Source organism: Mixophyes fleayi, chromosome 2 (genome assembly GCF_038048845.1).
Source record: "Mixophyes fleayi isolate aMixFle1 chromosome 2, aMixFle1.hap1, whole genome shotgun sequence".
Lineage (NCBI taxonomy): Eukaryota > Metazoa > Chordata > Amphibia > Anura > Limnodynastidae > Mixophyes > Mixophyes fleayi.
The window spans coordinates 150,068,392-150,086,583 of record NC_134403.1 but is presented as its reverse complement, the minus strand read 5'-3'; the positions used below and the strand labels follow the sequence as shown (position 1 = coordinate 150,086,583).

The following is an 18,192-nucleotide window of genomic DNA, read 5'->3' as shown; positions in this document are numbered from 1 at the left end:
CAGGCGGGCCCCACAGTCACACAAGCAGAAGAATCGGATCACCAACTGACAGGTGATCCGATCAGCGTGCGGCCGGCGGGGGGCCCTCAGAGAGAGGGGGGCCCGGGGCACGTGCCCCCACCCTTAATCCGGCCCTGACATCTGTAAAGCAGCAGGATGGTAATCACTGCATACTTTCTCAAAACATTATCTACTTCATGTGACCATCATTTTGCATTTATACTTCTGTCAGGTTAACTTCTTTTTTTTACCCACCCTCTGTCATTGCTTGGGTACATGCTGTTCATGAGGGCTGCAAGGGAGTCAAAAGAAGAAATAAAATTAGGTAACGTTAATTTCCTTTCCTCCATGGCAGCCCTAATATATTCCTGCCCATGCTGTGTGCTATAATTTTCAGGAGCAGCTTTGAAAGTTACTCAAAGACATATAAGAGATAAAGGGGCCAGGTTATATATCCGCATGAGGTGCCTCCTTTCTCATTTCAGCTGAGCAAGGGGTTAACCCATTCGTAAGTGCCGCCTTGGAGTCCTTAAGAGGAAAGGAAATTAACGGTATCTAATTTGCTAATTTCTTGTATATTTTTACATTTATGAACATAGTATTTGGCTACAGTTTTGTATGCTACCAGATCACTACACTGGTCATGTGTATAGATATTATTACTATTAGTGAAATGTGCATTAAGCAAGACATGCAAATATTTTGCGTAATACAAACACAAAGGATGTAAAGCCAATCAGGAGCCATGCCTATGAAGTGAATAAACCAGTGTACAAATTGACCCACCATCTATCTAGTCAGACAGTACCTTCTAATCAATTAGTTACACATGTAGTCCTTCAGCTTCTACTATCCTGTCTGCTCTCCCTCCTGTCTCTCACTTGTAGTCTCTGGTGCACCTCTCTCTACAGTGTCTTCTGTCTCACCAACCTGCCTATTGCCAAACACACAAACGTATATTTCTTCAATTGCTTTTCATGTTATGCACTCTTGCACCCTTGCAATGCAATTCAAACTGCCCCTACTCTACATAAATTCCCTGAAATATTCTCCCCTGCTCTGTGTCCACTCCCAGCCTCCAAAGGCAGTATGTCCCCTTTTCTGCATGCTCTCCCTCCAGCTCACACCACTCCCAACTCTTGAACTTATGGGGAAAATCTCTTGTGGATGGTCCGATAAGCCCTGACACTCTAATCTGATCTTGCGGCCTACAGTAGGGTCTGCACTATGGGATCTGATTACATGAGTGATAATGGAGTGCGATTATAATACTTTTTATATAGTGCTTTTCTCACATTGAAAACAAAAGCTCTTGATAGTTATGCGTGTGCCAATGGAGTCGGTGTAAAGTGATTTCCTATAATGTATGTGTCACTCACCGGACTGTGAGTGCCTCTACACTGGTGCGAGGTCCTCCATCTTTTCTACCTACACCTGTGTGGAATCGTGGCCGCTCGCTATCCTGCCATCTGCGCATGCGCAGGTCCCGCTATTAACTTCACCTATCCATGGAGGTGATTGACAGATCAATCACCTCACCCTATTTGAGGCACCTGCAATCCTAGGTAGGGGCCTGATCTTAAAGTCTCATTCCCAGTGAACTTCTATAGGTGTGTGCAGATCCCAAACTGCTTCCAGCTTTACTCGTTTGTACAGTTTCCAAACTGTGTGCAGCTTTCTCATACTACAGCTTCCACGCTGCTCCCCTGCTCAACTCAGCGGCGGTTCCCATACCGCTACAACGCTATCACCCTGCTGATCATGTCACAGCTTCCACGCTGCTCCCTGCTCAACTCAGCAGCGGTCCTCTTACCGCTCCAACGCTGGCACTCTGCTGATCGTGTTACAGCTTCCACGCTGCTCCCCTGCTCAACTCAGCGGCGGTTCCCATACCGCTACAACGCTTCGGCTCTCAGCTGATTCCGGATCTACACAACTGGGTATGCTCTATTGACTATTACCTATTTTGCTCACATACCAGTTGCATCCATTGTTGTTTGTTGAGCAGGGTACAGGTACCCATATAGACTGTGTTTCCGCATTGCTTCAGTTAGGACAAGCTTTCACTCAAGCTCGATATCTCCTCACGCTACTACTTGGCGTCATTGTGCATATCTGCTGTGACCAGCATCTCCCCACTGCAAGGCACCAACTATATACAGACTATTCATTGTGCCTTCCATCCCTCTCAAGACATTGCTCTACTCGCGCTGTTCCCATACAGCCACAGTTTGCCTTTCAACTTCACTCTCCTGCATCTGGACAAGTCCTCACTCCTTTACACAGCAGTGGTACAACTTGCTGCACGCAGACCACTGACTTCCCTGCTACATACCTGCACAAGTCCTCCTATCACAGCGGTGGTACAACTTGCTACTCGCAGACCACTGACTTTCCTATTACCTACCTACACCTGGACCCGTTTCCTCACCATAGCGGTGGTACAACTTGCTGCACGCAGACCACCGACTACCCTGCTACCTACCTGCACAATTCTATTCTTCCCATCAGAGCAGTGGTACAACTTGCTGTACGCAGACCACTGACTCCTCCTCTACCTACCATCACCGATCCACGTCCACTCCTCGTGTCTACATTATCTTCAGTTTCCAGTTTACAGCTCCAAGTCGTTGATTTCCTCAGACTCTCTTTACTCTCCTGCTGTTGTGTCGCTCCAATCATTCACCTGCCTGCTTTGAGGTGCGTGCCATATCCCCGCCTCTCCAGCAGAGTTCCATCTGGTGAAACTCGGGTAGCAACTCCTAGTGCCCGTGACAGTATGACAATGTGATCAACAATGGGGCCTGTGCAATGTGGGTAACTGGCATTAGTGCATAGTAATATGCACATAAGGATACATGTGTAGACACAAAGATACAAGTATAGACACTTTCACAAAGTCAGGGGTAAACCCTTCCATACATACGTTTGTAAAAGAACAGACAATTGCATTCAGAAACACACACATAATAAAAAAAACCACACTTAAAAACAAACTAATTTATTACAACTGATAAAAATGCTTTAATCCCTCTTTTAATATGTTCAGCACAGTACATAATGCTGTAATTATGTTATTTGCTTTACGTCAAACTGTAAACAGGAGGAAAAAAAAAATGTAAAAAACAAACAAAAAACCAAAAACAACAAATTAAGTTTAAAGCAGTCTTTGGTCAAACTATGTAATGCGTAAACCTATAACAGAGTCAAGAATTGAAAAGCATATCCACCAAAAGATGTGTAATCTATTAATGTTTTAATTTTTATTCCACAACAATAGAACCTGTTTCCCACTGCAATCACACAGATTCCTGAGCTGGATCAAAAACATAACTTATTCATCACTGCAGGTGCCCGTATTCCTGAGCTGGATCCAACAGAACACAACTTGTTCATTACTGTAAGTGTCCGGATTCCTGAGGTGGATCTAGTAAAACAGAATTTGTTCATAACTGTGGTCTATCCAGAATTCATGAGCCAGATTTCCAGAATCAGCTGTATCATCTCCACTCGCTGTATCTCACTCACATGGGTAACAAGTTAATGGGTTAAGTACCAGACTTCAACACAAATGCCTCCTTGTCTAATAAGTGCTTTCTTTGTTATGTTTTTCAACGAGTCGGAGTCAATGTGAAGAGGAGACCAATACGTAAACAAGACTAACTGCTAAGCTGTTACACTCTAGCACAATAAAAGTTCAATATTGTTTTCAGCCAGAAGACTATTTTCACCTCCCTCCCGGAGGGGTACTGTACTCCATTATTGGATATAATTTTTCACCATGTGTGATCAACGCTTATTACTACTTAACGAGACCTTAGAGAAATATGTAACAGGTACCGTATGTATGTTCGGAACCGACTTCTGTGTAAAAAAAGAAAAAGAAAAAAAATGATCGGCCTATTGTCTCCTTAAACCAAATGTCACTTCATGGCTTTTTTTTTTGTTTTCTTTTTTAACCCGTACATTTATAAACAAGTTCTAGCACAGTTCAAAGGCTCTTCCACGAGTAATATTAGTGAGAAGTAGGATCTCCAGAATTCTGTATTTGCTCGCCTGGTATATCCTCACTGCCAGGATCACCTGCAGAGGAGAATAAATTTGTTGCATGGTTTACAAATGTCCAAAAGCACAGTTATATTGAGCTGCAAGAAATAAAATACATATGCAGAAAATTGTGGCTATACGTGTGGTGCTTACAACATCTTTTGACAGTCAAAAAGAAAATTCGCCTAAAAGGTAGTTTAGCTTAAACAGCATATTACCAATTGCAATCTCAAAATATTATTAAAGTAATAAGTAGCAAGAGGATGATCATGAAAGTAATACACTTTACTTGATATAGCTGATAATTACAGCCCTATTTAGCAAAAACTATGCAATTATTTGCAGCCACATTTTAGGGACTCTGCTATTATGCACATGAAAACGAATAGTGTCTGGCAAACTACATCAGTGTTATCTCCTGCACCTATTTCCTGTGTGCTCTACCCGGCTGATTTTTCTTGACACCCGGCTCATGGAGCCCAACAGAGTCCTATTATAATAGAATGACCCATTGTTTCTCCTATCAGAACAGGCACTATGTAATCGCTACAGACAGCAGTGTGTGTTAGACCACTGACCATCAGTCTGACCAGTCCTGGCAGGTGTGGGCAATAACTTCCAACATTTTTCAGTATTATTGCAAAGTATTACAACTGTCCCCACCCAGCTGGCAACATTTTCTGGGGAGAACACTGTACATACATGTAATTTGATATACATTATTTTTTATGGAAGTGGTTCTCATTTAAACATTAGCAGAATCACTTGTATATGCAGCTCCTACAACATCCCCGGTTTAAGCCCCAATTAAATCTGTTACAGGACTGTTTACAGAGAGCTAGAAAATACTTATTTAAACCAAACAAACAAAAAAGAAACAGTATCATCTTGAATAATTACACATACTTTATTGAAGCTGTTATTTCATACTTGCCAACTCTCCCGGAACGTCCGGGAGACTCCCGCATTTTGCGCGAGTCTCCCGGACTCCCGAGAGAGTGTGGCAATCTCCCTGATCTGCCCAGAAGTGGGCAGAATACGGTTCAAACGCTGCGATTCCCGGGGCGTTTGGCCCCGCCCCCACTGTAATATGACGCTAGTTGCATCATTACGTAACGGGGGCGGGGCTAAAATGACGTGATTTTCGGGGCCCCACCCCCTACACGCCTACCTCCTACTAGCAGCTGCCTGAAAAAAATAATGAAATGTTGGCAAGTATGTGTTATTTTGGCTTCATATCAAGAGACATAACAATACATAATGCTCCTGCTGCTCTAATCTGCTGATCTGATCCATCTGAGTCTCAATGTTCAACTAAAGCAATGTCTTATCCATCTTGTTAACCAACTCATGCATAGAACCATCTTATATGGCCATCCTCTATCTATAGTATTCATAAAGAACACTGTTTGAGTTCCCAATGACAGCCTTTATAAATTCACGTTACTAACGTCCTTTTCTGTAGTTATACATTACCTGCCCACCCCAATGCATATGCACCAATCCTTTATCTCTTCTTGCTTACACTCGTAAGCCATCTGTAGGGACTGCTAAACTACCACGTCATATTTTTTTTTAGCACTTATATTATTAAACTTTATTTATATTAGCATGTTGTTTATTATAGAGTCATGAGTCATTAAAATAAAATGTAAAATATATAAATTATACGGGATTCATTTAACTTGCTATCAGACTTGCTTGTCCATCTGGCTTATCCAGACACACTGCTATGGTCTGTGTTCTATTTTAAGTGGGATATTTGACACTCAGCTAGACTGAATGGCTCCCCCATGGGCCTGGGAGCTAAGGTTTATAGCAAAAATCCACAGGGGCCAGAAGATATGAAGTCCCTTTTAAGTCACAAAGTGAATATGAGCTGTAAGGCATGCCTTATATATTCATATAGAAAAAGGAAAACATCAAAGAAATAGTGCTCATAATTCATACTGGCATCAATGCATGTATTTATAAAGAGGAAATATAGGCCCATGATATATATTGAACTTAAATGCTAACCACATAAAAGATAAAGTGGTGATGTATTGTCCCAAATAATGCACCTAATAATGTCATACGTATATGTGTGTACATCTGTGACCTGTTAATTGAAAGTAAAATTATATTTGTATGATGTAAAAATACATTTTATGATTTAAGAATTCCCTACTAAATTGTGTGCAGTGGCGGATCCAGGGGGAGAGGGGGGGGGGAAGGGGGGTGGGGGGGGGGCGGTCGATCGGGGCAGGTAAGAAAAATTTCTAGATCCACCCCTGATTGTGTGTGTTGAAAATCATAAAAAGGTTGTTGTAAACCACCACTAACATAAAATCAGGTCTCTTCTAGTAACCTCACAGTGAAGAAGGATTGGGGGCTGAGGAAGAATGTTTAAAAAAGTTAAGTGAGTTTTCTAATTATGCTTTGTTCCTTTTCATTTTAACAAACCCATTGAGTTTCTTATATACCTTAACCTTTGTGACTTTTTTGGTCATATTAAGCTCTAATTAATAATGATCTGTCTTTGTGTTCATAATGAATTTACAGGCTAGTTAAGCTTGGTTATTATAGGGCTATATAACTGAAAACAACTGAATGTTTGGTTCATGAACTCTGATTAATTTAAGTTGAACTATAGTAGGATATAATTGAGTAGCATTTTGGGGATAGTAATAATTTTGAGCTAAACCAGGTAGTTTTGTTGCTATTAACCCTGTGTCACACACATATCATGCAGGCACGTGATTGTTGGGTGTGACAAATTCCTTTGTATATTTTCATTATTTCTTGTACAAACATGATGCACATATACTGTACATTCATATGGCCAATACTCATTATAAATACCATCACATAGGTTAGTTATCCTTACACTAGAAATTACTTTATTGGATGTGAAGGCCTTATTACCAATTTTAGAATATTATAGGACTATTTCAGACCTATGCCATGGATGTAGCTTAATTACTGGAAGCTGGATAGTTAAAACTAGTTCCAGAACACAGAAAAACCCAAGTATTAATACTTCTAGATTCTACAACTGGAGGAAAATTGTTTTGCTTACAGCTCACTACACTGTCCCATAAATTCCACTAGCAGCTTTCAAAGGGTTTTTTCCACAAGAGTATGCCTGCATTATTCCACAGAACCAAACAATGCCGGAATTGTAGGAAGGGATAAAACATCACTCTGCTGTCAAGTGAAGAAATTATTAGCAGATTTACATAATAGTGCCACTTTGTTCTCAAAGTAGACACGATGTACTGAAACTCCAATATTTACTGTAAACAGAAGTCATTTTATAAACCTTTTTGCCTGGTATATCAGCAATCCGCTTCAAAAGAGCCAAACTTTTAGGAAATATCTTGAAGTCATATCCCAGCTATATCCCCTCTTTCGTCTGAATTCACCAGTCTTTAATCTGCTACCTGAAGAATCAGAGGCTGCATTGCATCTTGTAGGCAACAAGATCCATCTGTATAAACAACTTGCAATCACTGATCTATGGTTCAGGCATATCCCGAGTTCCAGCACAAAACACAGGAGGAGTAGCAAGGCAGATGAGATGGTGTTTGGCAGCAAAGGCACAGGGGGTTAAGTAATTCTTATTTTGAGAACAGTGTTCAAGTTAGTTATTCAGCATCTTCATAGTGATCGCTATATAGCACAAGGAAAATTAATTAGAATGACTGTGATGTTTCTTCTTATTTTTGTTCCTTCTCTGATTTAGAAGGGGTTAAAAATCAGAGAAGGATTGTCTAGTAAAAGTCACACAGTTTGGTCAATGACAGGCTATTGTTCTGCATAGAATATAGTCCAGCTAAAATAGTCAGTTAAGCATTATATTCATAAACAAGTTTTTTCTGAAGGTCCAACAAGAAAATAATTTTAGTTCAATTCCCGACCATGGCCTTATCTGTGTGGAGTTTGTATGTTCTCCCTGTGTTTGCGTGGGTTTCCTCTGGGTGCTCCGGTTTCCTCCCACACTCCAAAACACATACTGGTAGGTTAATTGGCTGCTATCAAATTGACCCTAGTCTTTCTCTGTGTGTGTGTGTGTGTGTGTGTGTGTGTGTGTGTGTGTGTGTGTGTGTGTGTGTGTGTGTGTGTGTGTGTGTGTGTGTGTGTGTGTGTGTGTGTGTGTGTGTGTGTGTGTGTGTGTGTGTGTGTGTGTGTGTGTATGTGTATGTGTGTTAGGGAATTTAGACTGTAAGCTCCAATGGGGCAGGGACTGATGTGAGTTCTCTGTACAGCGCTGCGGAATTAGTGGCGCTATATTATTGTTAATGTAAAAGTTTGTCAAATATAAATAAATAGTCTCACATTGATAAACTATTGTTTAGAAACAATTGTGCATATCTAACTTTGTATCAAAGTAATTCTTACAAATACACTTTAGTCATCTTAAATGTCTGTGGATAAACCTCCTTACCTCTCTGGTGCAACTTCAACGTATTACTTTAAATAACATCACACGGGGACCACAAGCTTTTTAATTTGTTGTCATTATATGCTACATTTCACTGCTGAAATAGTTATTAGATGGTCACCACCACCTTGGTTTGAGCAGTTAGCCCAACAATTCCAGTCCTGACACCTCTCATATTACTATAGTAAATTAAGCACTGACCAGCACAAATCATGTAGTCTGATTAATATGTGAGAATGTAACACATGAGCATAACTCTCAATGGACAGAAACACACCTAGCAATGCACACTCACCAAGTAATGCTGTGGTTTCCCCGGCGTCCTCCTTGGCACTATTACATTGATGTAAAGTGTCGCTTGTTGAAGAAGTAGGCATGTTGTTTATTTCACTTCTGTTCTCCTCTTGGGCAAAACTTAAAGTCCCAACAGACAGGCTGCTGCCAGCGATGGATTCAGGCACAGGGATTTCTAGCGTTTCGTCAGGCTCCACCTGAATTTTTTTTTTTTTTTTTTAAATAAAAGGTTAATAAGGCTGTTCCAGACATATGAACACCAGCTTAAACCTAGTAATATTAACCCTTATATATCCATAACATTAGCGTCACCCTTGCATCTTACATTATGTCCTAATTGTAAATGAAGCTCAAACTGAGGGGTATATTTACAAAACTGCGGGTATGAAAAAGTGGAGATGTTGCCTATAGCAACCAATGAGACTCTAGCTGTCAATCTGTAGAATGTACTAAATAAATGATAGATAGAATCTGATTGGTTGCTACAGGCAACAACTCCACTTTTTCAAACCTAGTAAATCTAGCCCCTATGCTTATTCAAGGTGCATATTGTATTGCCAGTGTGCTGGATATTAACACATACTATAATATAAAGGGGAGGTGCAATTGCGACGGGATCAATGAAGCCATAGCCAGTTCTATTTTCATCGCACTCTGCATGAGGTCAGCTTTGTTTAACAGCTGTCAAACTGCACCACAAACACAAAAACACTTCTGCCAGCTTTTCTTCGATGGAATGGGTGGAGAGAGTCGCTGGCACATTTCATACTTATCTATATACCAGCTTTAAATAACTGAATGGGAGGTCAGCCAAGTCCTATCTTAATTTACTTGGTTGGGATCAGCAAGGAGTTCTATTTACCATCTAGGAGTAGTAAGGCACATACCAAGTGTAGCAGAAAATGGTTTCAAGCTATATCTATTTTGCAAACAATACCTTTGTTTTTGCTTTTACTAACTGGTTTGTGACAGCCAATAATATGTCAGATGTGGTTGTTGGATAGTCTTGGATGGCAAATAACTACATTAGTTATATATATGTTTTTATTTAAAATATGTAAGTGTTGATTTAGTGCTAAATATAGCTTCTGTTTGCTTTTGGGGACAGAGTTGCTCATCTGTAAATATGAATCTACATTAATCTACCCCATTGGATATACCCTGGGTTTCTCTTCAAAATCTTACAAATCCCTATTTGTTTAAGTAACTAAGATTCATGTGCTCACATCTGTTCTGTATAGCTGGAAACAATTCTTTTTTTTTTGTTCCTAATACACTTGACATGAGTATAAAGACAAACAACTATAGAGTTAGAGAGTAAAGCAAGTTATTAATGTTTTCATATTCTCAGTAATACAATATGTTATGAATTGGTGTCTGCCTGCGCTGCTCAAGGGAAAGCAATACGAGTGCCCTAATGAACAATGAACAGATGCTCTTGAGATTTTGAAAAGGCTGAATAAGTTTCCTAAGCAATAATTTTCTCATTTAGTCTTTTCATTAAATTGTACTTCAAACATATTCTTGAGCCATAGCAAGTTACTCTAACTCAGCGGAACAGACTGCAGGACATTTAACCTGGAAGCAGGTTTATCACAGGGTTTATTGGGAGCAGAGAGCATATGCAAACTCTCACAAGTTCTATCAGACCACAGGCCATGTGTTCCGTTTTCCAGAACACAGTGATCTTGTTAACCCACTGCCTGAATACTGCAAACGGAACAAGAAACACATGTCATATACAACATATGCAGATACCCTAAAATCCGTTCAATCACTTTCCTGATGGGACTCCTAGAGAATAATCATTTACAGATGTGACCTATAAATGGCACAGACATTACACTGCAAACACAAAAATAGATTTTAATATATTTTTCAATGCAGTGCCAATTTCTTTCTGGTCAAATATGATACTGCCCCTCTAGGACCTATTCTTAGTCTGATTTAATACTGCTCCTACGGCATCAAGTTTAATAAGTTTATTTCTTCCTCTTCTTACTCAAATGTTATAATGCCTATATGTCATCAGCTCTAACAAAGTTCCATGTACCCAGGGATTTTATTAACGTTTCCTTGTAAAACTCTGGCACTGCTTCAGATCAGTCTGTTGCACTTATGAGACTGACCTGAACTGTCCAAGTAAAACCCCCACATAAAACATTACTGGAGAACTCTGGAGCTATAAAAGCACATCTGTTGCTAGGGGCAGGAGCCGCTGTATGGCCGAGGATGCTAACAAGGGCCCTGACGCTTAAAACAAGTAACTTGCAATATCATTATTGAAATGTCCTTTTCCGACAGCTGACAGGAGAGAAACGGGCTCAGCGACTTGCCTACGCAGAGCTAGTGATGTCACCAGCAGCGCCTCAAGTTATCTGTCCTGTCAACAGTCTTGCAGAACTGAGCTGCTCTGTACAGAAGAGGACGTCACATTCAGAGTCAGAGCAAGGGCTATCTGGCTGAGACTGAAAACTGACAGTAACCTGCCACAAAATTGTGGCAGTCTTGCAGAAATGGGGACATATGTACATTTCTTTCTTTGCGTAAGATACATATCTCTATACTGTGCACCAATGTCTGCGTATACTTTTTTTGGGTGTGGTAGGATTTATCAGCACTTTAAATGCAGACGCAGTTTTGAAAGACAAAAATATGCAGATTACCATATTTTGACAAGATCAATAAATCTACTTACCATATAACAGACAGGCACTATTTCTGGCAGGTTTAATTACCTCCACATGCCAAATGTGACTTTCAACAATATCTACAGTAACAAATCACGTCACTTGTAATGGCCAGACTAATAATGGCGCTTTAAAAGCGACAATGGCTAGACCCACTGCATAGATTACATTATACAGTAATCCAGACGGTGGGTCCGGTCATTGTAGCTTTAAACGCACCATTTTCAGTCTGGCCATTACACAATTATAGTGTAGGCCAATTTGAAGGGGCAAGTGTGCTCTGTATATTTGTGCAATTATAGATCTAGATATATTATCTATTTAAATAATGTGCTAACCTGAAAAAATCTTAAAACTAAAAAAAAAAAAAAAAATCTTATTTCAAAGAAACCTGAGAAATAAGGCACGGCTTTCATGTATAATACACATGAAAAGCAGTGCCTAATGTCTCCATGTGTACATATGGATGTGTTTGTTTTTTTTACTATGTTCTACACATGTTTAAGGCACAAGTGGAAGGCATTAAAAACAGAAGATTATGATCCCCTATGGTATCTCAAACATAGGTATTTGAAGGTGTCTTTGCAGTTTGTTGCACTCTCGCACAAAACATGGCCTCTATTTCCATGCATTATTGTGTAATTCAGAACCAACAAATATGTAATTAAAAAAAATCCATATATTTAATTTGGAGTCTGGACAGTCATATGTTCTTTTGTCTGAGTGTTTTGATTTGAGATGGGGAGTTTGTTAAAAATAAAAAATGAGCTTATTTAAGCAGTTTAATAAAAGCATGGTCCACTCCAGTGGCAATAGCAGGAGGAGTGATGAGGGAAGTACATTACGAACTGGTGTTGAAGAACATGAAGGATCTGTAAGATGAATGTGTGTAGCAGCAGTAGAGACTGTAGTATAGCAGTGATGGTGCAGTCTGTTAGTCAGCCTGTTGTGCCTCCTGCCACAAAAAATATAGTCACAGGTTTTTAAGCAACAGTCGGCTTGATTATAATGAAAAAAGTAGATGGACTTCCTGTCGTGAATGTAGCCAAAATAAAATAAAAGGTCAATACCTTCAATAAAACAAAAAAATATATTGTGCCCTAAAAATGTAAAACAGCACATAATGAGTTAGTGCTGGAGAGATGTCAGTTTTCAAAACACTGTATACAACAGCAGAAATATTTCAATCAAAATTTAAACCAAATGATCAGATCATAAAAGCTCATTAACCAGCACCAAACTCCGAGATGGAATCTAAAAGACTTTCCACTGACACAGATAATGAATTAAAGAAAAATATTTAAGTGTTAATTTATGAATCAAAAGATTATGCAGTGCATCATAAAGTGATAATGTATCTCAAAACAATTACTGGGCCAATTTAGAAGTAATTGGAGAGTGTATAGCTGAAGTTATTGCTGCTGTTTTGACCATAATTTTTGAAAGGGAAATTTTTGACACTACAATCTACTTGCTACTGACAGTACAGCTGTGATATTAGGACATGGTTGGCAACTTTCTATTGGTGCCCTCCAGGAGATGCCAGAGGGGGTGTGCGGTGGGAGGGTGGAAGGGAGCAATTCGCAGTGAATCGTGTCATTTGGTCCCATCTCCGCAACAAAACATTTTTGTCACGGGCAGGGTCAAAATGACAATTCACTGCAAATTGCATCATTTAGGCCCCTACGGGCAGGTTGTAGGAGAATTGCTTCCCCTCCTGAGAGACCTAACCGGACATTCTGGGAGAGTGGGCAAGTATTAAACCATACTATAGCAACCAATCAGATTCTAGCTTTCATTTAATTAGTACTTTCTACAAAATGACAGCTAGAATCTGATTGGTTGCTATAGGCAACATCCCCACTTTTTCAAACTCGCAGCTTAGCAAATCTAGCCCCTTGTCTCCAATGTCTGCAAGTAGATGCTACAGCAGGGAGATTCAAATGAATGCTCTCAGTACAGTACAACTTGAGTTTAATAATGTGAAAGAAAATATGAACAAACACTTCAACTAAGCACACTTGCCACTTATTTTATCTTTTAAAGCCGATGACCCTTCCACATGTTACAGCTAAATAGGAGTCATTTGACAATGTTGTTAAAAAGTTCCTCAGAAATCAAAGCGGTCACCTACCAGTTCAAATGTCCTAGTGAATCTGGTTTACAGAAATAATGGCTTGAAGTGTCAGCCCTACTTAAAAGCTATAAAGAAATGAAAACAGTGGACTTTAATGACTTCTGTTCTCATAACAAACTGATAAGGTTGCCGTTTTTCCAGGAGTTTCTACCCTGGCTTAAATGTACCTTAACTTCCCTTTATCACTGCAAACTGTCAATGTGGATTTTCTATGCAAAACAGGATAAAATCACGGAAGCGAAATAGATTAGCAGGAAAAAACATCTTGAAGCTATTTCAAGAATTTCGGAAAAATGTTTGTAAAATGAAACCATTTTGATTATCTAGCAGCAGTTGCACTTTGGAAGAATAAAACTCGTAGGCTGAACCGATCATTTTCTTCAGAATGAGAATAAGAAATCACTGCTGTTTGAGTAACAATTCAAGTTCCTGTTAATTTGTTCCTGAATTGAACGGTTTGCACTTTATTTCTCGCTACAGTTAAAGGCTGCAAAGCATTATTGCTAGGTCAGGACCTTGACTGATTTCGTCTGAGTTTAGATCACTTTATTTTATTTATGTTATTTTATAAATCTAAATTATTTGTTATTACAATGCTGTCTTACATGTATATTGTGTTGAGCTTTGAACATCATAAGTACATTTACTATTATGTTTAATTAATGATATGTTCTATACCTCTTTGGATAAAAATAGCCATCAAAATCATAAAATGAGTAATTTAACTCTACAGTAAAACTGGAGTGCAATTGTTGCTTGTACCTTGTTTATATTCAGTTATGATCATGCCCTTTTACCATTAACTCTAATGAGGCTCCTTGAACCTATTCAGTCATGTGATCTTGCCCATATAGCATCAGTTCTAATAAGGCTCCTTGGACCTACTCATAGTCACGAGATCCTGCTCTTTTATCACTAGCTCTGAGGTTCCTTGGACCTATTCATAGTCATGTGATCCTGCTCCTTTACAATTAGCTCTAATGAGGCTCCTTGGACCTATCCAGGCATGTGACCCAGCCCATATAGCATCAGTTCTAATAAGGCTCCTGGGACCTATTCAGCCACGTGATGCTGTCCCTGAGAAATCAGCTCTAACAGGATCTATTAGTTGTCAGGTATAATAATAGGTGTGTGCAGGACCTACCATACTGCTGTGCAAACTGTTTGAAATATTGTTATAAGAAACAAATTATAGTGTTTTACTGCCCTATGTTTCTTGCAAGCATCATAGCTTTCTCATTCACACGTGTTTTTACAATGGTCACCACACAGTCCTAACATATATGCATCTTTTGAGAAATTGAAACGACCATCTGTCAAATGGAATGGTGCATATTATACATTTTGAAAATATATATATGCACAATGGGTAATGCAATCTGCTCTGTTTTTATATGTCATCAATTGTCACAATGCAGTTCCTTTAAATGACCCCGCCCCCAATGATGTGATACTCAGAGCTATGTGGTCAATGCTGTGTGCACAGCAGAAAAAGTTATTTAAGAAAAATATAAAAAAAGAAAGAAAAAGCAAGAACTTGGAAAAGCAGAATGCTACATTTCCTGCTGTACACTATCCCTCTTACTGACCTACCCAAAATCCAAGAGCTTTGATGACATCCAGTTTACACATAGGACATGTTCTGTGCTCAAGCAGCCATGGATCTATACACTGCCGATGGAAAATATGCCTGTGAGAAAAGGGGGAAATTTTTTTATCAAACAGGTATTGCACACATTGGGTAGAGGGCGAACTCCCATAAAACTAGATACTGAATGTGGTGTGGGCAATGCATAACAGAATTGAAATGAATGAGAAAGTAGGCGAGTGAGAATCCAAATATTAAAGAAACTATACAAAATTGCCATTATATAGAAAATAAAGCAAATATATCCACATGTGATGGCAGGGGTTCATAAATACCCTTATTTTCTTACCCCTTCATTATTCTGCTGCTGTTCTTGTTTTGAACAAATGTGTTATAACAAGTAATGCTGTAAAGTGCAGCATACTGTACGAGGTACTGGCTGGAGCAAGCTTCCTGTCGCTCCTCCAGGCCAGCCAATGAGAAAATGGTTCAAGCCGCCCGCCCGAGCCTGAGCCAATGCTTGGGATTGTAAAAACAGCAGCCGCGCAGCTGTCGGTTGAGAGGGAACAACGTGAGAGGAGCATGACAAGGAGCACTGAGGGGAAAGAGAGGAGAGCTGAGAGACTGAGAATGGCAATGCAGTTGAGAAGGCAAAAAAGTGGCTGAGAACAGAAGAGAGAAAGAGCACATAAGAAAAACTGGGAAAGAAACAGGAAATTAGGGGAAAGCAAAGAGGATCACTTAAGGGAGATAGAAAAGTGAAAGGTAAGATTGATAGAGATATAGAGAATAAAGAACAATATAGGGTAGAGGACGTTACTGGTCAAGTAGAGGCAGAGAAATGTACAGAACAGTTAGAGTAAAAAAGAGGTAAAAAAATGTACAATAAGGTAGGGATTTTAGTGAAAACCTATCAGTAAGAAGTACATATACTTCCGACCATTATCCCCTGATTTCCTGATTCAAACAGGCACAGATGTAGTCAATATTCCTCCACCTAGTACAAAAGTAATTTGTTACACTGGAAAATACACAGTGGAGGGGTATAGACTATTTATTATATACTTATATAAGGTGAGCGGGAATAGTATACAGAAGAACAAGCAAACCGCAACTAGCAAGTAAACCATCAGGTTTAATCTTAAAATTGTAAACTCCATCAAATACCAGATGTGGCTGGATACACCTCCTGCCACACAAAAATAGGAAGAAATAACTAATTGTATACATGTATTTCCAGTATCAACACAGTGCACTTTGTGCATATTACTGTAAAGTGTATTAAGGTACTAACATTTCTGAGGCAGGATGCCGACAGCATATTTGTGCAATGCTTCGATACAGGATACCACATGTTAATTAAGCATCTGGTCTAAGCACAAGCAGGGAAAAAGCATTACCTTGACAACCACATTCTGTTGCTGTGCTAGCAATAAACACCATGGAGTGTGTGCGAGTGTGAGTGTCTTTTTAGGACTACTAGGGGAAACTGTCCCAATGATAAACCATTAATTAATTTAGGAATCACGGATTACTGTAAATTGTGATTAAATCCAAATTTTTAGACAGCCCATTGGACCATGTGATTAGAACTATACCCTGATGCAACAAATTAATATGCAATATCTCTGTTCAAAAGTCTGCTGTTTGCAAGATGAGAGGTCTTTCGTCATGACTAACCACAGAAAGTCCTTGTACATTGGCCCCAGTCAAGTCAATTGGCCCACTGCCTATTTGGATTTATGGCAGAAGTGGAAACTGCTTTTGGGGTAATATAAAGACCCCGCTGTATTCTGTGTCTATCGATCCGTGTGTGTGTGTGTGTGTGTATTGCCACTACCTCAATGATATGTAACAGCTCTTGTAAGAGCTACTATGGAGCAATAAACACTACTCTTCCAAAAGGACAAGCTATATACCGGGAAGATGTTTAAATCTGCCTAAATTCTGTGACCGGCAAATAAGAGGTACCCACTCTGTTCCCCTGTGGTCCTCTGGTCCCCTGAATCAACACTCTGCCATCTACCCTGCAGTTCTGATCCAAACTAAGCTGTCAGGATGAACCAGTCACCAGTAAGGAGACACTCAACACCCAGAAGTAAACAGTTCCAGGTACCAGTGAAGGAGTCTGGTGGTGGCAGAGACTAGTCTCCTACAACTAGGAGCACCACAGTGGTGCACATTTGGCACTTACAGTTGGTGACTGTCTGGTGGCTGAGTAGTACTAGTAAGAGTAGTCAGTAACATCAGGTTAGTGACGGTAATAGGAACCCCAAGACAAATCTGTAAACCCCTCCCCAATACAGGGTGGCAGAGTAAACTTATCCTGTCATAGCATATTTAAAATGATGTGTGCAATTCTTCTTTAAACAAGGTAGCTTGCAAGCAATACATACAGCCTGTAATGTATGATGTGCTCTTTGGAGGACTATGGACTCTGAACTTCACCTTCTTGAAAACTCAAGTGTGCATTAAAGAATTTGAGAATAAGTTTGCGCCATCCATATTGAATAACACAACTGTATTCTGATGTTGAACCTGTATTAAGGAAATCTGATGAAGGTGTAAACACTGATGGAAGGCTGAAAAGCCGGCATTGGATCCTACTAGTTTTGGACAGGTTGGGAACTAAATACCGAAGCTGATAAGGGAGATACTACTTACCCCTACCTACACCATGATGACGAAAGTACCATTCCCCGACTGTTGAAAAATCTGACTTTGAAGAAATTCCACAGATCGAGTGGGCGGCGCACAGGAATGACGTCAGTGGTAAAAGCGGCAGTATTGTTAGTGTTGTTAAGGGGGGATTGCAAGTACATGGCAGCTGGACAATGTACAAGGATTATTAAAAAGCACTGTCCAGCCACCATGTACTTACATTGCCCCCTTAACAGCACTAACAATACTGTCTCTTTTACCACCGACGTCCTTCATGTGCGCCAGCCACTCCATTTGTGGAATTTCTTCAAAATCAGCTTTTTTAACAGTTGGGGAGATGAACATGTCG

General features: G+C 39.8%; 1 protein-coding gene across 1 annotated transcript in view; it reads right to left on the bottom strand.

The window, feature by feature from the left end:
• Positions 1–2,985: 2,985 nt before the first annotated feature.
• RNF149 (ring finger protein 149) overlaps positions 2,986–18,192 on the bottom strand; it is a 54,043-nt gene continuing 38,836 nt past the window's right edge. Inside the window, exons 5-7 of the mRNA XM_075200229.1 lie at positions 15,188–15,284; positions 8,769–8,964; positions 2,986–4,083 (exon numbers count right to left, since the gene is read on the bottom strand). Coding sequence (XP_075056330.1) covers positions 4,016–4,083; positions 8,769–8,964; positions 15,188–15,284 — 361 coding nt within the window. The 3' untranslated portion in view covers positions 2,986–4,015. The remainder of the gene's footprint in view (positions 4,084–8,768; positions 8,965–15,187; positions 15,285–18,192) is intronic.